This window comes from Bombyx mori, chromosome 13, assembly GCF_030269925.1.
Source record: "Bombyx mori chromosome 13, ASM3026992v2".
NCBI lineage: Eukaryota > Metazoa > Arthropoda > Insecta > Lepidoptera > Bombycidae > Bombyx > Bombyx mori.
In genome coordinates, this window is record NC_085119.1 from 7527318 (window position 1) to 7550178 (window position 22861).

At 36.6% G+C, this 22861-nt stretch overlaps 1 protein-coding gene and 2 long non-coding RNA genes across 7 annotated transcripts in view; 1 reads left to right on the top strand and 2 right to left on the bottom strand.

The window, feature by feature from the left end:
- The window catches only part of LOC134199970 (uncharacterized), a 111080-nt gene that overhangs the window by 8354 nt on the left and 79865 nt on the right, over positions 1-22861 (bottom strand). The gene's annotated exons all lie outside the window — the stretch shown is intronic.
- On the bottom strand, positions 3542-22382 carry LOC101745529 (UDP-N-acetylglucosamine transporter). 5 transcript variants are annotated; one of them, XM_021349138.3, is made up of 6 exons: positions 22239-22382; positions 12179-12337; positions 10671-10784; positions 8047-8261; positions 7685-7957; positions 3542-7348 (listed from the first exon to the last, which is right to left on the bottom strand). In XM_021349138.3, the coding sequence occupies exons 2-6, from the start codon at positions 12309-12311 to the stop codon at positions 6986-6988; spliced, it is 1098 nt and encodes a 365-aa protein (XP_021204813.1). In that variant the 5' UTR covers positions 12312-12337; positions 22239-22382; the 3' UTR covers positions 3542-6985. The 5 variants fall into 5 exon arrangements, with proteins under 5 accessions (XP_021204813.1, XP_012547337.1, XP_004927889.1 ...); XM_012691883.4 differs by lacking the exon at positions 22239-22382 and adding an exon at positions 13122-13200; XM_004927832.5 differs by lacking the exon at positions 22239-22382 and adding an exon at positions 12717-13109.
- LOC119629353 (uncharacterized) lies at positions 18549-21402 on the top strand. The gene is made up of 2 exons (XR_005245379.2): positions 18549-18734; positions 20334-21402. It is a non-coding gene; the product is annotated as an uncharacterized LOC119629353 (long non-coding RNA).

A 22861-nucleotide genomic window follows, 5' to 3' on the forward strand; every position in this document is an offset into this window, starting at 1 on the left:
TTGACTCATATCAATTAATTATGAATATTAAAAGAAAATCAGTTAAAAATTAAATAATCAGGTAAATAATTAATCAAATGATATTTATATGGAAATTGGCCCTATTGGCAACAAGGTGATGCTGTGTGTGTGGTGGGATTGGAAGGGCATTATTCATTATGAACTGTTATTAAAAAGCCGGACCATTCTGAAATCTACTACGAACAACAGCTGATGAGATTAAAGCAAGAAGTTGAGAGAAAGCGCCCGGAATTAATCAACAGAAGGGGTGTGGTTTTTCAACATGATAACGCTAGACCTCACACATCTTTATCCACTCAGCAAAAATTAAGAGAGCTTGGCTGGGAGGTGTTAATGCATCCGCCGTATCGTCCTGACCTTGCATCTTCAGATTTCCACCTGTTTCCGTCTTCAGAATTCTTTAGGCAGTGTCAGGTTAACATCATGAGAGGACAGTCAAAACCAATTGTCGCGGTATTTTGATCAGAAGCCCCAAAATTTCTATAGCAATGGGATCATGTTCCTACCTACAAGATGGCAAAAAGTTATCGAACAAAATGGTACCTACATACTTTAGTTAAATGTAAATAAACTATATTAAAAAATGTTGTGAATTTTCTTCAAAAATGCGAAGAAACTTGTTCCCCAACCTATTATATTGATTTTCAGGCATTATGGAAACAATAATTCTTTTACCGATTGTGTAGCAGAATGTTGTAAGCTATGATGTTCCGATTTCTTTATGAAAAAGGTAGTTTTATCATCTGTAATTTAAGCTTTATTGTAATGAATATTTCACTTATAAGAGGAACACTTAACACCAGATAGGCCGTGAACTCCTCCAGCGATGTTAGCAATAAAAAATATCAATGATTATGGGGATTATACAATCTGCCGATTTTCAAAAACCTAAGTAATGAAAATCATCAGTAGTGTGGTGCATGCAGCTGCTGAGATCTATGTATTTCCCATTCCTCGCCTATCTTCTTCTCTTACTCTCTCGCACCGTCTCCATAATAATTTCCGTAGCGCGCTCGTATTTATTTTTTTGCAATTTTCAAACCTCTCGATCGATCGCCCCCACCATGCGAACCGGCAAATTAATATCTGACAGGCCAAAGTAATTCGTTGTACCATTTTTTACATTTGGTTAAATCCGTTTACGCTCCCACGACAGTAAAAGAGCAAACATCTTAAAAGCTTTTTTAATTCTAGTATCTAATCTTCACATTCTAAAAGGTCCCCACAAACCTAGAGTAAATTCCCAATTAGCCTGTCAGGTCATATTAGGTGTAGGTATAGCGGATGTCGATATTTTTTAGTAATTTTCTGTAATAGCTATATACTTACCTAAGTTAATATTAATAATAGGGGTTAAAGTATGAAAAATTGCCGTTTTATTATAATAGGTACATATTTCGAATTGACATAGAACCTTCATGGTTTGGGATTTAGTTTTAGATTGAGATTGAGTTTAATTTAGATTTGATTGAAACTTTTTTCAAATGGTACCTAAACTGGAGTATGAAACCTAGGTACCTATGAGCTTCTTGTTTTAAAAAAATGTGCAACCTTCGATTGTCGACTTTCAATTGTGTTTTTTTTATTCAGCTTAGACAAGAAAGATGGATACTTAAAAAATTCGAGTGATTTTTGAATACGAGTTCCGATGCGGAACTAACGCTGCAGAAACAGCTCGCAATATCAATGTTGCGTTTGAAGAGGGGATTGCTAATGAACGCACCGTGCGATTTTGGTGAAAACGCTTTCGCGATGGAAATTTTGATTTGAAGAACGAACCACGTGGAAGACCGCCCACATATTAGGTATGTGAATAACAATGAATCGAAAGAGATGGTGGAAGTCGATCTGAGCCAAACTACCCAGGAATTAGCGGCATGGTTTAACGTGACTTTGCCAACAATATCGACTCATTTGCTTCAAAACAATAAAATAAAAAAATAAAAATGAAAAATGGGTGCCTCGTGATTTGACTGATCTGCAGAAAGAAACGCGTGTTGAGACTTGTGTTGCCTTGTTGAATCGATACAGATATGAAGGAATTTTGGATCGAATTGTGATCTGATGAAAAGTGGATTCTTTACGATAACCGTAAGCGAAAAATGCAATGGCTGACCCCAGGTCAAACGCCGCAACAGTGTCCTAAAGCAAAGCTTACCAATTAAAAATTAATGGTAACTGTTTGGTAGTCTCAGCATGGTATTATTCACTATAGCTTTTTCCGATCTGGTCAAGCAATAACGGCAGATGTCTACTGTGCCGAACTCCGAACAATGATAGCAAAACTTGTAGTGAAACAACCCCGACTCATGAATCGGTCTTCACCATACAGCACGAGAAACCGTTTTTAACTCTACAAGAACTGCAATTAGAAATCATTTGTCACCCTTCGTATTCGCCAGACCTTGCTCCAACGGACTACCATTTTTTTCGTGATTTGGACAATTTTCCACGCGATAAAAAGTTTTCTTCCCAAGAGGCAGTACAAAATGCTTTCACACAGTTTGTAGAACGATCTTCTCTGAGCATCAGTTTCCACAATGTCCTTCATGAAGCAAAGGATCGCGGCAGATGGAGGGAAGTCGTACGGGAGAAACTGATGCAGCGGGGGAGTCTCGACCCTCAGTAATGAGGAAAACGACGCGAGGAGGAGTAGAATCTAGATTACCAGAGTTCTATCGCAAAGTGACGAATGACCTTCCTATTAGATGGCAGCAATGTATAGATAACTAGCGACCCGCCCTCGCTTCGCTTCGGAAACATTAAAACACACATGAAACAAAAAAATTAAAATAAAAAAAAAATAAAAAAAAGTAGCCTATGTTCATCAGGGACAATGTCGGCTTCTAATGGAAAAACAATTTTTCAAATCGGTCCAGTAGTTTCGGAGCCTATTCGAAACAAACAAACAAACAAATCTTTCCTCTTTATAATATTAGTATAGATATAGATAATGGTAGATATGTTGATTAAACAAATATGTTAAATGAAAAAAAAATACAATTTTTCAGTACAAATCGGCAATTTCATACTTTAACCCCTAATAATAATAAACTTCAACAGAAGAGGTTCCCTTTTGCACAAAGGTCAATTTTAGCAGATAAACATTAAGAACAAAGGCTTTTTCTGTTACATTTATTCTAGGTCCCCCACAATTGGGACTGTGGCGTTTTATTATGCGTAAGCCGGAACGCACGAGATGTGGGAAAAAGGAGATAGTCTGTGCCACAATACCTTTTTACCGCCAAATATGAAAAACATAAAAATAATTTATAATGTGATAATAACTAATTTAATGTAATTACTTTATGCCACTACAACAATAAAATTTATATTGATTCAACTGTGGTGTTAATTACATAAAACACGACTACGGCGAAATAAAGAAGGGACTATATGAACTCCCTCAGGACTTTGCCCTTTATTCCTCTTCCCTAAAATGAGGCAGATTACTTGTCGACATATATTATTATAGCCATTAATATACGCATATAGGTATCTAGATGAAATAAAAAGGACATTTCAATTGTATTGTTTTTTAATGTAAAATAATATTTAAAATAGGTTTGCTACGATATAAGTACTATAAAGAAACCTACGAAGTTCATCACATCAAAGAGCTCTATAATTCTCTTATCAGTAGATAATGGTATTTAATATAGGCTCGACGCCCACCTTGATATTTCAAAGTTTTAACTACTTTGGGATAGTATCTTGTCCAGAATTTCTGTTAAAAGAAATCGCTTTTAACGATAAGACCACCTATTGTACAAATGTATCTGCTTGTGGAGGGTTTTCTAATGTTGTGTTTTGGTGTGCAAAAAAGTGTGTTCTCTTTCTCTATAAAAAAAAGTGCGTGTCACGCAACAAAAAAAGAAAAGCTCCGTAGATGTGATGAACTTTCTAGATTAAATTCAAGTAAGATTAAATTTTATTGAATCAAAAATTAAGTACAAAACTATGCTTACAGGGTGAGTTCACTGTTCCTGAAATCGAATACAGGTAGTAACGCAGATAGATTATATTTGACATGTCAGTAGAAAAATGTAAACTGAGTTTTTTTAACTTTTTTTATTGCTTAGATGGGTGGACGAGCTCACAGCCCACCTGGTATTAAGTGGTTACTGGAGCCCATAGACATCTACGTAAATGTGCCACCCACCTTGTGATATAAGTTGTAAAGTATCAGGTATACTTGAGTCGACTATTATCAAAGCCGGCAATGTGACTTTTGGACAATTATTGGTAAATCAGAAAAACGAATTATTGACTTTGTATTCCATTGGCAGTCACAAAACTCTTCTGAACGACATCTTAGATAAATAACAGGTTAAGTATTAACCTTTATTTAATGCAGGTTTTGAACCGTATTCTTTGAAGGAGACGATTATATTCAAATCAATCTGTATCGACATATCAATAACATTTTTTTGTCCAAATGCACAGATTGCCACCTTTGATAATAGACGACTCACTTACACTTCCGTTTTTTTGTATTTAAATAATGTAGGTAATCAAGGAATTTATGGCTTATAGCCCTTCAAATTATATTGGTACATAACAAGTACCGAAACTACTTAATACAACAAATTTATCATGTTTTCCTCTAAAATTAGCTCGTAGTAGTTTCTTCCCATTTCGGCATCGGATCAACAGTCTCTTATACTTACATATACTTATGAGTAACAGTACTTATAATAGTTACTAATTTATTAAGATCCATCACCGTGTATGAACTTTATTCATATTTTTATATTAATGTTACTATACTATAATACTACGTAAATATATAATATATGTATAGGTGATTGAATGATAATAAATGTTGATTATTTATTTAAATAACTTGAACAATTGTTTTGGACAGCATTATTGTTCAAATTAGTTGCCCCTTAGAACCGGTTGGAACGTATTGAGATTATTTTTTTATTAATTACCTCAAACTTCTAGTAGGTATAGAATCTAGAATAACTGATTCCAAAACATTAGTTTCTTGAAAATAATTATCATCACTACATAGTATAAAACAAAGTCGCTTTCTCTGTCCCTATATCTGTCGGTTCCTATGTATGCTTAAATCTTTAAAACTACGCAACGGATTTTGATGCGGTTTTTTTTAAAAGATAAAGTGATTGAAGAGGAAGGTTTATATGTATAATAACATCCATTAAATAGTGGAGAAATCAGTAATAAATTACAGTTTCCGAAGCGAAGCGAGGGCGGGTCGCTAATAATAATATAATTTAATTTCATGAAAATACGTTGATAATAAAAACTCGTTGATTTTTTAATAAAGCGTTAAACGAATGCTTCATAAACAAAAGAGACGCAAGCGCTTAAAAAACTTGGAACGAAACAAAGAATGAGGTCAGATCTCTGTGTGTGTTTGTGTCTTTTTTCTTAACTTTAGGTGATATAAGCTTCGACATTATTTCGTAAGTCGAGCGAATAGTATATCTCAATGCATAAAATACATTAGAACCAATAAAAAATAAAAAAGTCAGAGCGTATGCCCCGAATGTCGAAATCTTAGTATCTATGTATACTGGCGCGAAACGCCATCAAACACAAACCAATAACATATCTTTTTGCTGCTCCTCTCAGGGCATATTCTCAAATTAAAATAATAATATAAAGCTTGTTTTAATACTAAATGTACGAATAAAGCATTATTCATATAATAAAGGTATACGACCACGTCGGGTAGTAAACGTAATACATAAATCAATCACTTAAACGTAATATGTCACCTATCGCTTACGTCACTAAATATTGACGATACAAAAGTAAAAAAAATACACCGTTCCAGGAATTATAGTCTAGTGTCATACATCAAACATCCATGGGGGGGGGGGGGCACACTGGTATATGGACATTTAAATTCTCCAGTATAAAAACTGCATCTATATTTGTAACTGTAGGACTAGCAACAGGATAGTGAAAATCACGTGTGTGCGTTGTCTGGAAACTGAACTGAATTCAATTCCCCAATTGCTTAACCAAATTACATTTGGTTAATTACTATTTACAAACATGTATTATACTCGTGGAAACAGCCCTTACAGGGCGGTTTTGTTTCAATGCTCCCGAGCATTATTCACATGTGAATTTGGTGTTGAAATAAACCCACAACTGTTCCGTAAACAACAATTGCGAACAACATCTAACATCTTATGTCCATGTTTATACTAAGTGAGCCTTAGTATGAATATGGACAAAACGATCGGACGTCGAACGCCAATGTATTGCTTTTCCGACTTCGAGAAAAACATCAATCGTCGAATCCAACTAGAATTGGCAGCGTTCGGAAAGCTGCGCTAAATCTGTTCGTCTCAAATACCCCACTGTCTCAAGATAAAAGTCTACCAGTGTATGTTGCCAGTTATGACATACGATAGCCTGCGAAATCGAATCAGAATTGAGGAGATTCGCAGAAGAATCAAGGTAACTGACAGCCCGAAGAATTGCAAGATTGAAGTGGCAGTGGGCAGGCTTGTAGAACAGATGGTTGCTAGGGCCGAGAAGTTCTCCAGAAAGCGCGGTGTGAGTAGGCCTCCTATGAGGTGGACTGACGATATATTAAAAGTCGCAGGAATCCGTAGGATGCAGGTTGGGCAAGATCGATTATTGTGGCGAACCTTGGGGAAGCTTATATCCAGCAGTCGACGTGCATGGACGTAATTAACTGGGTACATATCTTAGTAACTATTGATATTTTTTTGTAGCGGTATGTCGGAACTGTAAACTGAAGAATGAGCTATAATAAACACAAAGTTAAGTAGGATTTTAAATTTTATAATTACTTCACTTTGTTTATGTACTTCAATTGCTCATTTGTACAAACAACAGTAAATAAAAAAAATTGTATGCGTACCTATTCCCTATTTCTAAACATTTGCACTATTTACAAGCAAAACCATAATATACCTGACCCTGTTTATTACTGGAGCTCTTCGTGTATTTATCATACACTCAACGATGTCCTACGAACGGGCTTTTTTGGAACATAACCATAAAGAAATATAGAACCAATAACCATGGCTGTGCCAAATGCAAATTGAACAGTTAAAACAAAACTGAAAAGATACATTGAGACTACACATGAAATGATGATCGCAACAGACGTCGCAAAACCTTTTAGTATGTTATCGGCATATTTTACTACAACAGCTACAATAAGACCTCCCGCTGCTTGCAGGATCACCAAATACCATATGAAGCCGTCAAATCCTTTAAACATATTATTTAAAGTTCCTTCTTGTATTAGATATGTTCCAGTTCCAAACGGTAGTGACAATAAACTGAGTTGAACATTCCTCATCCATACCTGAAAATATATATAATACCTATATAACATCTATATAAAGGTAGATAATACCTATATGTATACTAATGAGTAACTATACTCATTTGTGTACGTAAGCTCTGTAGGTAGTGTAGGTACCGATACAATACTGTTCACTTGTTTCTAGAGTAGAGCAGCAAGCACATTATTGCACAGGAAAACTAGTTTCGTTTTGCCTCTGAGGGCAGCCGACATCTCGCCATGAAGTAAATCTTAAATTCTTAGTAGAGATTAAAATTTAATGCAAGTTGATCTACTAATAAACATTAATAGATATAGTAGTTAATGAAATTTTAACAGAACTTAAACCAATCTTACCGAAATATCCGACTCCTTTAAAACTTTTTCGAAGTAAATTCCAGCAAATCCCGATATGAAACATGCTGCCAAAGCAGCACTGAATCCAATTAATTTGGATTGCTTTAACTTGTCTCCAGAATTCGATGATTTAGCATCAGTAGAAGATAACTGAACGACAGCAACTCCAGCAGCTAATAAACCCAAGGCACCCCATTGCCATTTCTTAAGTTGCCTTTTTAAAACAATAACAGCAAAAAATGCTGTTGTCAATAACTTTAATTGATATGTTACCTAAAAAAAATGAAAGTGGTATTAAAATTAAAAAAAATTGAATCGGATATTAATTTTATACTTTATTTTAATAAGCACTATACGAGTACCTGATATGTGGCCGCATCTAAATTAGCCGCAGATACGTAAAGCAAGTTATTTTGTAGTATGTATAAAAATGACGGTACACAAACACGCACTGTATCCTTAATATTTAAAACAACTGTAGAATACATAGATTGGACGCCTGTTTTAACTCCTCCAGACTCATGCATTACGAGACATATGCAAATGACTAGTTTTACTATTTCTGCCATTACCACAGCTGTAAAAATAAAGGCCAGTATAATCACAAGCTGGTGTAGTTCGTTATTTATATAATTATTAACGTAAGGCATGCTTAAAGTTTTGTGTAACAAATAAAACAATATATATAAAAATTATTACCATAGTTTTACAATTCATATAGTTAGGAACAGATGTACTTGCGCAGAATAACGGCGGGGATCTAGCGGGGCGGCGGGTGGTACGGATCTCGGCCCCCGATCGCGCTGCGTTTGCGCACTCGAAGGCTCAGTGTGCTTAATCCGCGCAGGTAGGGACCACAACCCTGCCTATTTGTGCCGTGAAGCAATAATGCGATTCGGTTTGAAGGGCGGGGCAGCCGTTGTAACTATACTGAGACCTTAGAACTTATGCCTCAAGATGGGTGGCGCATTTACGTTATAGATGTCTATGGGCTCCAGTAACCACTTAACACCAGGTGGGCTGTGAGCTCGTCCACCCATCTAAGCAATAAAAAAAAAGATTTTTACTTCTTCTAGCGGGAAACTTTAGGAGCGCTGTTCCAACTCTATAAAATTTTCAGTTAACTTTTACGCGATCGAGAAATTAAATAACCCGTACTAAGCACCCTGGGCAGAGGTGACCGTGTACATCGACAGAAAGTTTATCGAGAATCGTTATTTACGTTCATTATAATCGTGCACTTGCCTTTGGTCCGTGTACGGACGTGCATAAACTATTAAGTGAAATAAAATTTAAATCACCGACATGCTCATGTTTACCTTAAACTTGTATGATAAGATTATGCATCCCAATGCGAATACATTACATAATTAAATTTAATAATAGAAATCTGAAAATATCTAAATATAAAGTGTCACGCGAATATCCCACAGTAATGTAATTAAGACACATAGGTACTCAATAAATAAATGATTGCATATTTTTTTTCTTTTTTGGCCACCTTTGCGCATCTGCGTAAATAGATTGCGTAAATGTAAATACCTACACGGAAAGTGGTGTCTTCCGGCACCAAAACAGTTTCTCAACTGTACGAATTGTAAAACTGTGGTAATGTTATTGTTTTAAAGTATTTCAGTCTTTCGTTCCTTTTAATCGTTTTCGTAAAGCAATTCCTACTGGTCTGAATGGATTATCTTCACATGCCCCTCAAAAGCTCTCATGTCCTCTTCTGACTTCATAAGTATCCTACTTTTAACACACAAGTATACGTGAAAAACGAAAGTCTAAAATTATACCTACTCATAATGTTTCTATAACTATATACCTATATATTTATCTTACCGGAAGAAAAAACAGAGCGATTGTAGATATTGGCTTTGATCATTTACGAATAAAAAAAATGAAATAAAAGATTATCACATAAAAATGGTATTTATTTATCAAATATACTCGTAAACAATAATTGATATTACTATGGCCAACCGGTCGGCGAACTCGCTTATAAATTGCATGTGAAGATTCAAAAAGGGCACGGGCCGCGATTACGGACACGATAGTTCAATTTAGCTCGTAAATAAATGTGGTTAAACAATTTAAATTGAAATTCGATCGTGTTTTTTAAATAAATTATATCTTGTTTGTGTCTCGTTAATGAATAGGTACTTGTTTTCGCAAAACTTTTTGAACGTCCCCACCACCGCCCATAACGTTCTCGGTTTAGTGTGTCCATAATATCCCCATAATTTTGCGAAGCTTTGTGTGCGTAGAACCGTACTTTAAAAATATTGCTGTATTATGGATCTAACTAATAAAAATAATTGACGTGCCACGATGTTCTTCCGGGATGAATTCAGAAACTATCTTTTTTTTATTTGGGCAGCGAGCCGAACCTCATGCTAGGTTTCCGCATCCAGGTGGCGTGCGAGTTACGTGGGTCGTGACGGTCTGATGTTGAGAGTAGACCGCGGGCCCAAGGATGTTTTTATGGCTCTACCTACCAAACGACTCGCCTTGCACTCTCTCAACCGACGTTCGATCTCTACCCGGGGTCTAAACCCGGGCACAGACTAAGGGGTTCCCGCTGTCAGCACTACAAACCAGACTCGCGATGTCACTCCAAGGACCCCTGATCGACAAATCGTCGATATCAGATTTTCATCCCTGATACAATAATCTCTGATAGATTTGATCTTACTTTTCGACCGTGAAGTTAAGTTTGTCTGATCTTAAAAAAGGATGTACTCAAATACGATAAATCTATATTTCGTTATCCTTAAGGATGTGTTACAGATGAAAATGATATTAATTGTTTTGCTCAAGATCCATATTTTATTTTTTATACCATAGATAGATAATCGTATAAGTTTGTTTATTTAGTGTTCCTTTTGTTTGTTAGTTTGCAGGATCTAATACTTAGAAAGTTCTGTAATAACCTTAAATAAATAAATAAAACATCAATCTGATAAAATAATACAATAAATATTACCAGCAGCTGACGAAAATTTCTCTTCTACGTCTCTTGTTTTAGCATGCCGCATGCTAAGTCCAAGTGCTGCGTTTTGAACAGTCAACACAATTAAACTGACATATTTGATGTAACCTAAAATGTTATAATAAGATTATTACGTTTCCTAAAATGCAAACCTTATTTTAATGCCAACTATAGTGACGTGGTCTTTCCATCTATAATGGGCAGATCACTGCATAGTGTTAAGTGGATACCAGCACACACAAGTACAACGTCAATACCTACCTACCTTAAGACATGAGGTCTATGTTTAAATTGTAGTATTTATTCATATGCTTCAAAGCAGAACACAAAACCGCTTCGCGACAGAAATAGGAAAGAATATGCTAGAATTTGGAGAGGTACGGTAATCATGTGTTTTAAAAACTTTAATTATTTGAATAATGTGGTATTTGTTTGGTTTATTTCTGTTTAAACATCGCAATTATTCACGAGCCTTAGATGACTTCTGAAACGACGTTCTTATTTGTTAATGTCTTACAATAATATAGTTATGAATTTTTTTAGTTTTAATATTGTAATTCATAATGTTGTATTATAAAAATAATATTGTACATACAAACATACATTGTACATACATACATACATACAGATAATATCGTAATGTAATTAAAAAAACAAAACAGAAAAAATAAAAAAAGCTGTCATTTAAATTAAGAGAAGAAAAAAAAACTTCACATCTAACTCATCAATTTATTCCATTGTAGGGTTAATCATGTACATATTATTATGATTCTTTTGTTAAATATAATCAGGGCTCTATTTTGTTTCCTGTTTGGAGTCAGTGTCTTTACTATTAATATCTGACATTTGGGATTTTAATGTGTTCCTATTGCTTATATGTAATACTGGTACCATTACAGTAGAATATTCTAGCTTAGAACTGTTGATGATATACTATTAGACAGTTTTATTATAAATGCATTTTTAATTTAAGTTCTGTCCTATATTATATTGAAACTTGCATTTGTGTCACTATTGTTGTTTTGATTTATTTTTCTCAGGCACATGTCTGAACCCCGTGAGAGGATTCTAAGTGGGTTTTTGTTTTGAGTCTTGGTAGTCTGCCTACACTCTCTTACTCTAGAGTCTGATTTGATTATTGCTGTCAGTTTTGAGGCATACTAGCAAGATAATTAAACCTTCAACAGTGCAGTAACCGGATTCCGGAGGGACCAATTGTCATTTTAATTGTTTTAATTATTCAATTGATGAAAGGTTAAATGTTTCCACTACACTCCTACTATTTACATTAAATTCCTAACTATGTATCTATACTATTTCCTATTTTGAATAACTATTTTGAAATATAAATTGTTATCTTAAAACTAATTTTACTGCCGTTTTACTAAAAGGTTTCTTCTTCAAGATATACAAATATAATATACAAAAGCATAAGAAACATCTCTATTCAGTGACAAGTTTTTGAAGCTGTCCGTGTGCATTTTTTAATTTGCTTTACTTACCAAATTTAACTCTCTTGTTTGGTGACTGGCTGTGGGATTTTTTTGAAATATTGTCCATGTTCAGCTCAGGGTTCAGTTCTGTCTCTGGAGTCGGGGCACCTTCTAGTTCCAACCCTTCTCTGACTGGATTCATCAAGTATTGAAAGAAATTTGTAAACACTATAAACAGTAAAACTCAATCCAGTACATACATCATTTAGATAATATTTATCATTTCCATTAAAATTACATAAAAGATTAAATACTATATCAGGTAACATTAAAAAGATATAGCCTTACATATCAGAACTTCAGATTCTGAAGCAATAAGTACTAACTTATGTTTGTAATTATTTAGATAAAGTAATTTAATAATAGATCGAAGATAAAGTAACAGTAAACATTAAATAATGTCTCAAGTTAATTTAACTTTCAAGCTAAATAAGTATGATTATATTCTGTATTTGGTTTTGTGTATACATAAAATAGAGCTCAATTGTTATTAAATTATCATTATTATTTGATTTTGTCATAAAAGGTTTTGTTTGTATTTATTTACCATTAGATGAGTACGAAGCACTACAAAGTACGAGATTTCCTTTGACACAATTTGAGATTCAGATTTGACAACACATAGACTTGTGGCGTTTAAGTACGCACCTTTTTATGATGCGTAAGCCGGAACGCACGCGATGTGAGAAACGGAATAAAGTCTGTGCCACGAGACCTTTTTACCGCCAAATAATTAAAACGTAAAAAAAAATTTTTAATGTGTATATGTGTGTAATTTATTATAATTACTTAGAATTGTTTATGCCGCTACAACAATAAAATTTATATTGTTTCAACTGTGGTGTTAATTACATAAAACACGACTTTACGGCGAAATAAAGAAGGGACTCTATATGCACTCCCTCATTGGTGACCCCGACGTGATCGTTACAAATAGAGATCGAGTACAAACCATATACACCTGGCGCAGCATCCAGACAAGGTCGAGTACAAACTATATACACCTGGCGCAGCATTCAGGCAAGATCGTCTACAAACCATATACACTTGGCGCAGCATCGCCGCGCACAGCAGAGTGATCAAGTACAAGCAGTTAAACACCTGGTGCGGCATTCCACAACATGGAACTTATTTTCTTTTTTTTTGTGTTTTCTGATTAACTCAGTGAAGTGTTTTTATATATTTTTTTATGTTATTTTAATCTTAATACTTTTTCATATTCTTCGCCTATACTATAACTTTAATTTTGTTAAATAATTGCATATACAACAGCTTTGTCGCCACAAAAAAAAAGAAAAAGATATTTTTTAATTTAATTTAAAGGTTCTTTTTGTAACAATAATTAATGATATTTTGTTAACGGGCCTTCATTGCTCCACCAATTCATAGTATAACATTGTAATTAATAATAATATTAAGGTATTATTGTACGATTAGTATTAGGGAAATATTTGTTTCTACGAGGCAAAATAATAATAATTACAGTTTTAGGTTTTATCTACATGAATGCTTTAGAGTAAATAGTCACGAAATGTAAGTCGATGCCTAACATCACATCTGTATTTGACTAATTTCTATTTTCTTGTTTACTATAATTTTATTTCATTGTTTTACTGTGTCTCTTATAGTCAGTATTTTGCCATCTTTTACCATAATCATTAATTTTCAGTTTCCTCCTTACTTATTATTATTATTATTTTTTAAGTTGTTACATTGTATAAATGCTTAGTTTTTTTTTTTTACAATTGTAAACGTAATGTTCAATAATGGAGGCAAACGAACAATTCGTAAGAGAAGAAAATACACTGTTACTACAACAAAATGCCATCCTAAAGGCTGAGTTACAAAAACTTAAAATGCAAGGCATTGATAAAACGGACCCACCCCCCACAGATCCATTATTTCCTCAACCTACCTCAGTATGCAGAGTAGCCATAAAACTTCCTCCCTTCTGGCCTGATCGGCCTGCAATTTGGTTTGCTCAGGTAGAGACACAATTCTCGATTTCAGGCATCTCCGCTGACCGGACTAAATTTAACTATGTGATTGCTCAGTTAGATACCCGAGTTATTGGGGAGGTGGAGGACATTATTCTCGAACCACCATCCGAGGACAAATATGGTCGCCTCAAATCCGAATTGATCCGTAGGTTGTCCACATCTGAGGAGCAACGTGTCAGGCAACTTGTCAGTAAGGTTGAGTTGGGTGACCACCGTCCTTCGCAGTTTTTACGTCATCTTAGATCATTGGCAGGAAACACCCTCACTGATGAAAATTTGCTTCGCCAGCTATGGATGCGTCGCTTCCCACAACATCTCCAAGCAATTTTGGCCGCCCAATCAGAACTCTCGCTGGACAAAGTCGCTGAGCTAGCGGACAAAATTTTGGAAGTTTCGCCTGGTATGGTCGCACCTCATTCATCTGCTGTTTTCTCAGCAAGCACGTCTGCCGTCTCACCCCCTTCGTTAGAAGGTATCACACGGCATCTGGATGAGGTCACGCGTCAGCTTGCTGTGCTTACTGCAGAGCGCGGTAGAAATAGGACCCGGGATTTCTCAAACCAGCGACGACGCTCACAAACGCCTGGTAAGCTTCAAATGTGCTTTTACCATAAGAAATTTAATACTAAGGCTGTTAAGTGTATTCAACTATGTACATGGACGCCGCCGCCACCTTCGGAAAACGACAAAAGCAGTCAATGATGACGACGTCTGACTGCTTAAAGGAGAGTCGCCGATTATTTGTCACCGAAAGCGCAACCAAGCGCCGTTTTTTAATAGACACAGGCTCCGACCTCTCCTGTTACCCATACCAGTGGTTAGCAAATAAGCCGGTACGTTCAAACTATACGTTAGCGGCTGCCAATGGTAGTGAGATACTCACTTTTGGTCACATAGAAATGGCGCTTAATTTGGGGCTACGCCGCACATTTCAATGGCAATTTATTATCGCTGACGTCGACACCGCCATCATCGGCTCCGATTTTCTGGCGCACTATCGGTTGTTGCCAGATTGTGCCAGTAAGAGACTCGTCGATAGCATTACCGGGTTGTCATGCGTTTCTGCCGTCGCTGTTTTAGACCAGACCAGCTTCAAAGTTGTCTGCGCTCCGTCATCCCAATTTAGTGCACTTCTTGCGGAATTTCCGTCCATTACGAAGCCACCAGTACTTATTCGTGAGCCGAAGCATAACACAGTTCATTATATTCTAACCACTGAGGGCGCCCCAGTCTCTTGTCGTCCTAGACGTCTGGCACCTCAAAAACTTCAAGAGGCCAAAAAGGTTATTGATGATATGGTACAGTGCGGGACAGCCAGACCTTCGAAAAGTTCGTGGTCTTTTCCACTTCATATGGTCCCTAAGCGCGACGGCACCTGGCGACCCTGCGGCGATTATCGTGCGTTGAATTCACGTACCATACCCGACAGGTACCCAGTTCGCCATATCGGTGACGTCGGCCATAACATATCTGGGTGTAGTATATTTAGTACAATCGACCTCGTTAAGGCATATCAGCAAATTCCTGTTGCGCCTGAGGATATCTGTAAAACCGCCATCATAACACCCTTCGGACTCTACGAATTTAATTACATGACTTTTGGTCTGCGCAACGCAGGCCAAACGTTTCAAAGATTTATAGACGAAGTTGTCCAAGGTCTCGACTTTTGCTTTGCGTACGTTGACGACATATTAGTGTATTCCCGTGATGCTCTTCAACATGCTGCACACCTTCGTACTCTTTTCAAGCGATTTGAAGATTACGGAATCGTTATAAACCCTGCAAAATGCGTGTTTGGTGCCCCTGAGGTTACTTTTCTCGGAAACAGAATATCCGCCGACGGAACACAACCACCATCAGAGCGCATTCAAGCTCTAAAGGATTTTCCTCTACCACAGACCGTACAAGGACTCCGTCGTTTCATTGGGATGGTTAATTATTATCGCCGATTTCTGCGCAATGCGGCGAAGTTACAAGCACCGCTAGTCAACGCAATCGTGGCCGCTGGAGGTAAAGCTCTCACACTGATCACTTGGACACCGGAGCTCGAGGAATGCTTTAATGCCTGTAAAGATAGCTTGTCATCTGCAGCTCTGTTGGCACACCCTTTGCCTAACGCTGAACTGGGGCTTTTCACCGACAATTCTCACGTTGGTGCCTGCCTTCAGCAGAAAGTCAGTGATGCTTGGCAACCCCTGGGTTTCTTTAGTAAAAAGCTGAATCCCCGACAGTGCCAGTGGCCAGCATACTACCGAGAACTTTTTCCGGTATATGAGAGTGTGCAACATTATCGACACTTCCTAGCCGCACAACACGTAACGATTTATACGGACCATAAGCCATTAGTTTACGCGTTCTCGCAACGTAGCGAAAGGCTTCCTCCGGTACAGTTAAATCAACTGTCTTTTATTTCGAAGTTTACCACGGACATTGTCCATATAAAAGGGGTGGATAATACGGTGGCGGACGCCATGTCCCGCATCGAAGCTGTTAGTTTTGAAACTGACCATTCTGCTCTCTCCACTTGCCAAAAACTTGACGACGAATTGAAAAAGTATCGTAACGATGGAAATTCTTCTCTTAAACTAGAAAACGTCTTAGTTCCTGGTACAAACACTGTTTTGATCTGCGACATGTCCACTGGGCGACCACGCCCATTTGTATCGGAACCTATGCGAAAGAAGATTTTTGCTCAGCTACATAATCTTAGCCATCCTGGTACTAGATCAACCATTCGATTGATCTCAGACCATTTCATGTGGCCTGGCATTGCTAAAGATTGCCGTTATTGGTGCCAAGCCTGCGTTGCTTGCCAGCAAAGTAAGGTGGCGCGGCATATAAAATCTCCACTTGGACACTTCTCCAGTCCTAAGTCTCGGCTGAAGCATGTCCATATTGACATCATAGGCACTCTTCCATCTTGTTCTGACTTCCAATACTGCCTGACTGCTGTGGATCGCTACACTCGATGGCCCGAAGTTTGGACTATGCACGGAATAACAGCAGAAGAAGTGGCGAGCACCTTTGTAGCCGGTTGGATTGCTCGATTCGGAGTACCTGCTGTCATCACAACTGACCAGGGACGACAGTTCGAGTCGGACCTTTTCAGACGCCTTACTAATTTATGTGGTACTAAACGTTTACGCACTACTAGTTACCACCCTTGTGCCAATGGGCTCGTGGAGCGCATGCATAGACAATTAAAGGCCTCTCTAATGTGTTATGATGATTCGTGATTGAATGCCTTTGGTCTTATTAGGAATGCGTTCTGCTTTTAAAGAAGACCTACAAGCAACAGTAGCGGAATTGCTTTACGAAGAAACATTAACGCTTCCAGGGGAACTGTTAGTACCTCCCGGTCCTTCTGGCTTCAAGGACCCGACGGATTTTGTCGTAAAGTTAAGACAGCGTATATGTAAATTGCGTCCCACTCCATGTTCCTCACACACTAAGCCATCACCTTTCATATTCAAAAATCTTTCCACCGCCACCCATGTCATGCTCAGGGAGGATTCGGTTAGACGTTCAATGCAACCACCTTACTCTGGTCCTCATAGAGTTATATCTAGAGCCGAGGATGGAAAAACGTGGTCGATTGAAGTAAAAGGGAAATAGGTCACGGTCAGTGTCGACAGAATTAAGCCAGCTTTCGTCGAGCATTCTTTAGTAGATCTCGTTCCGGCACCAGCACCGCGGGTTTCTGTGCCTCAACCAGCGCAACCGGACGCTACTGATGTCCCTTCATGTCCACTCGTGCCTTCGGCACCTCTAACCGCTACTCCTACGCATACACCTCAATATACCACCCGATCAGGTCGCAGAGTCCACTTCTCCAAACCTTTCGACCTATGATCATTTTTCTCTTTTTCTGCGGATTCTCCTTCGCCGTAGGGGGGTGGTGTGGCGTTTAAGTACGCACCTTTTTATGATGCGTAAGCCGGAGCGCACGAGATGTGGGAAACGGAATATAGTCTGTGCCACGAGACCTCTTTACCGCCAAACATTTAAAATAATTTTTAATTTTTAATGTAAAAAATAATTTTTATTGTGTATATGTGTGTAATTTATTATAATTACTTAGAATTGTTTATGCCGCTACAACAATAAAATTTATATTGTTTCAACTGTGGTGTTAATTACATAAAACACGACTTTACGGCGAAATAAAGAAGGGACTCTATATACACTCCCTCAGACTTTTTTTAGAATTACTCATAGACTAATGAGACTATTAATTTACAGTGTTTTAGTCTTCTACTACCTACATTTGTAAACAAATATGGCGGATTGAAAACCACATAAAGTGTCACCAACTTATCTGTGAAGTGGCAAAAATACGAACTACGGTCGTCATGTTGAAATGTCATTCGACTGTCAGTGTCTACTACTTTCGAATGTTCCGTGTGTTTGATTGCGAATTTTAAGCGTTAAATATGCCGAAAGTCAGAAAAAGTGATGCCCGGAGTATTATTCTAAAGGTGAAATCATTTTTTGAAAAAGAAACTCGGCGCAGGCTCCTATCATTCCGTTTAATCAATTAAACAAACGGATTTCGGCTGCAACAGGTTAGTGTTGTCAGTTTATACTATATCAATTATAATAACCGGCAAACTTCTTGAGCATTTGTTGACGTAGTGGGGGTAAGTTTGCGCATGGTACACTCACGTGCAAAAACATTACTTACTCTGCGTCATAATGCTATTAAATTATTAAAATCAACATATGTATTTATTTATATATTTATTAGAACATCAACAAAACATATAGGTTAATAATTGTAATAATTTAATCTTGGGGTAAAATAGATATTCCTTCTATTAAGTCAAAACTAGAGCTGTTGCCAGGTCTTGGTTCAGTTGAAGCGAAGCTGGTATTTGTAATTTTTTTTTCGTTATCATAATCTTGACCATCATCATCATCACTGTTTTCATCACCCGAGTCGCTATCATCGTGATGAGTCGACATAGGGCTCATCGGCGTAGTTTACAACTCGGTCGATTCGGTCTTCTTTTTTGTCTATAATTAATTATTTTTTGAAGATATTCGATTCGTAGTAATCGAATGTTACTTTTTTCATTTACCAGCTTCCGATTATTTTCTGTTCTTTTTTTCCATCTGAAGCCTAGCTCTTTCATAATTCGTCGTAAGCTTCATACCGAGCCATTAAAATTTATATCCTCTTTAAATTTTTCGAAGCCTTTCTACGGTACGGAGTTTCGCTGCTTGTTATGTAGTTATTATGATTACATCTTTTTATTACAGATTGAACGAAACTATCCATTCCGGTAACTTTCTTCTTCCCTGATCTTTTCTTACCCGGAGTCCGAAACACGGCGAGCAAGCCAGAGCCTTTAGCTTCGTTAATAATGCACCTAACAGTACTCACTGATGTTTTTGTTGCTTCCGAAGTCTGTTTTAATTTTTCCATATCATTCTTCCCCTGTTTTATAATGAAGCAATATACGTCGTACACAAATTTTCTACCCTTTCTTTTAAGTACTACACCAGTTTGTCACGGCATAGTGTATGTTTTATAAAAAATCAACAAACACTCAACAAATAGCAATGGCAACAAAGTTCACAAGCAATTATAACAAATAACTTAACGATTAATAACGATAGACTTTCCACTGTACGCAAGCGTACTTTTGGGAGCAAGCGGAACGCGGGCGCGGTGCGGGACGCAAGGTTCGACTGATCTACCAATAACGCGCTCGATACGATTTCCCCTGCCGTCGCGCCTCACCCTCACCACCAAAGTGATCTAAAATTCGGTTCTGCGCAGTCAAGGTCATTTGCTCAAGAAGTTTGCCGATTACTATACCCAAAATGATAATAGGGATGAAGACAAATATGAGGATTGAACATTTTTTTACATAATAAGATAAAACATTCTTGTTCAAGGTGCAACCTACAGGCCGATTTGTTATTTTAGACCTGTTTTATGAAGAGTCAAATTTCCTCAAGTTCCGTTAAATACAAAAGTAGGATATCAATAATATATTTATAAATCAGTTGTTAGTATTTTAAAATAGTCACTCTGTTATCATTTAAATTATTGATAACGACGCTCTATCCACAGTCGCCACTCAGCTCTTACAAATATATGAATACAATGAATTTATTTCTACCACACATTTTAAATCTCAAAACATTTGTTGCAGGTGTAAGTCAAGGGCTAATTTCAAAAATTGTCAAAGAGGGCGAAGCAGCAAAAAAAACTGATACCAAAATTCGCACAGTAGGCAAGCAGAGAATACGAAAAAGTGGATTTGTTCATGTAGATGATTTTGATATGGGAGTTATCAGACAAAAAGTTCATGAATTTTATTCTGCCAATAAAGAGATTCCTAACATAAAAAAAACTTCTAGAAATATTAAAGACAGAAACAAATTACACAGGACAGCGAGAAACTCTTCGCAAGCTACTTTACAAGTTAGGATTCTGTTTTAAAAAAACTAAGTCCAATCGTAAAGTTCTAATGGAGCGTAATGAAGTATCGGCTTGGAGAGCAAGGTACTTGCGTGAAGTGAATAAAAATAATAAATTACCCAACCCCCGGCCTTTGATTTATTTAGATGAAACTTATATTCACTCTTCACATACATCCATCAATTATTGTAATGGATAATGCTCCTTATCACTGTGTTTGCGTGAATAAAGTCCCAAATTCAAACGATTTAAAAAAGATATGCAGTTATGGCTTAGGCAAAACAAAATCGAGTATGGAGAAGATTTAACTAATCCCCAGATGTTAAAAATAATTAAAAGAAAGAAACCTGAGCCCATATACGAGACTGAAAGGATTTTGGCAGAAAATAGTCACAGGTGCTCGTATTTACCCCCCTCCCCCCCTCCCCTATCACCGTGACCTTAATCCAATTGAATTAATATGGAGCACAATGAGAAGAAACGTGGCCAGCGTAAACATTGATCACAAAAATGATGAGATCTCTCGCCTGGTAATAAAATAATTTGAAGCTATTTCAGTTCATGAGTGAAAACAGCATTGTAAATATGTTCGTAGGCTAGAAAGAGAGTATTTAAAACAGGACTCGTATTTAGATGAACCTTTCATAACAAATGTGACAAGTGACAGTGAAATTGAGAGTGATTCTGATAGTGATGAGTGCGGCATGGAAGTGGAAGGGATGACGTTGCACATTCTTCAAAGACTGTGTTTGACCACAATTAATGCAAACGTGATTTTCAATAAATCCTTTAAAAAATAATTTTTCTTTTACTTACATCTCCTAACTAGGCCTATCACTAATATCTAACAAGAAGGTTTCAATCGAAACGGTTGAGACCCTTAATCTCCTTGTTAAAAGGCTATCGCAGTAGATAGATACATAACATTATATATATATATACCTATACTAATAGATAGGATCCCTATATCACACAGCAGTTTTTTTCTCTATGTATGTGGTGTTATAGTTTATCGTAAATACAAACTAAATAATATAAATATAAATGTGTCGACTTTCCGGACTTTTGTGCATATTGGAATTAATTAGCAACACTGAAATGACGATGACGACACCCTTCAGTTCACAGATAAGTTGGTAACACTGTATGTGACTGTACGTAGGTGTACTAAAAAAATAAAATAAGGATGTAGGTAGGTACATACAACAATTATATTTTGTTTAAAAGTATTCGTTCCTGTTAATTTATCCTCAAAATATTTTATACATAAAAAGCAAAAACTTAAGTCCGCCATAGACGTTCAAATATTTTGATCAAATTGACTGACTCAAACAGTTTGATAAAATTAGTACGATCTTCCGAGCGATCACATGATCACACACTTGAAGCGACTTCAGTTCAATATCAAAGCGAGCGAAGAGTTGTTGTGCTTCTTTAAAAATGTCTAAGGATGATTAAATATAATGATTAATGATAAATCTAGGTCACGGTCTGCATTTGGTTCTATTTCTCTCAATTTTTTTATTCGTTTACAATAAGCAGCATTCCGCTTAATATCTCTATTATGACAGTCTTTATTTTTTATGTTTCATAAACAGGATTCATTTCTATATACTTATATGAATTATTCTAATACATCACGGTTCGACGTTATGCGATGCAGCACATCCGCACAGGAACACTTCCGCAACAACAACTGAGCGCTCGCAACACACACGCTCAAATTTTTAATCAAACAGCTTGATCGAACTGTTGGATCAAACAAAAATGTAATAAGAGAAAACCTTTAATGAATATAAGGTTTTAATAAGCTAAAATTAACAGTAAAATTTGTTTTCGTAACATTAGATACATTGACAAATAACTAATAAAACAGATTGACAATGACATCAACATATGACATAATTTCAAGTAAAAAGTTTACGTAAAAAAATACAAAAACTCATATTTCTTCAAGTCATTTGATTAATCATTAAATTTGATCAAATCGCATAGACATTCACGACAATTGGACCAAACTGTTGGAACCAGCCAATTTGATCAAATTAATTGGACGTCTATGGCGCAGTGCTGCCAGATGACCGTGTGAATTTCCCCCCAACTTTTTTCGAAAACCCCCCGAAAATAGGCTTTTTGAAGAAAAAAAACCCCCAAATCAGTTTTTACTTATTTTAAAGAAGAAATAAAAAACCAAAAGGATTCTTTTATTTTTTAATCAAGCTATCCCTATAACTTCAACCATTTCTAAACAATTATCAC

Excerpts from the sequence above, each read along its gene's own strand:
- LOC101745529 (XM_012691883.4), bottom strand. The coding sequence starts at position 13,185 with ATGCTGCGCCAGGTGTATATAGTTTGTACTCGACCTTGTCTGGATGCT. Across the intron at positions 12,338-13,121 it reads TGCTGCGCCAGGTGTATATG|TGTTTACAAATTTCTTTCAA; the intron begins GTTTGTACTCGA and ends TACTGTTTATAG. Across the intron at positions 10,785-12,178 it reads AAACAAGAGAGTTAAATTTG|GTTACATCAAATATGTCAGT; the intron begins GTAAGTAAAGCA and ends ATAACATTTTAG.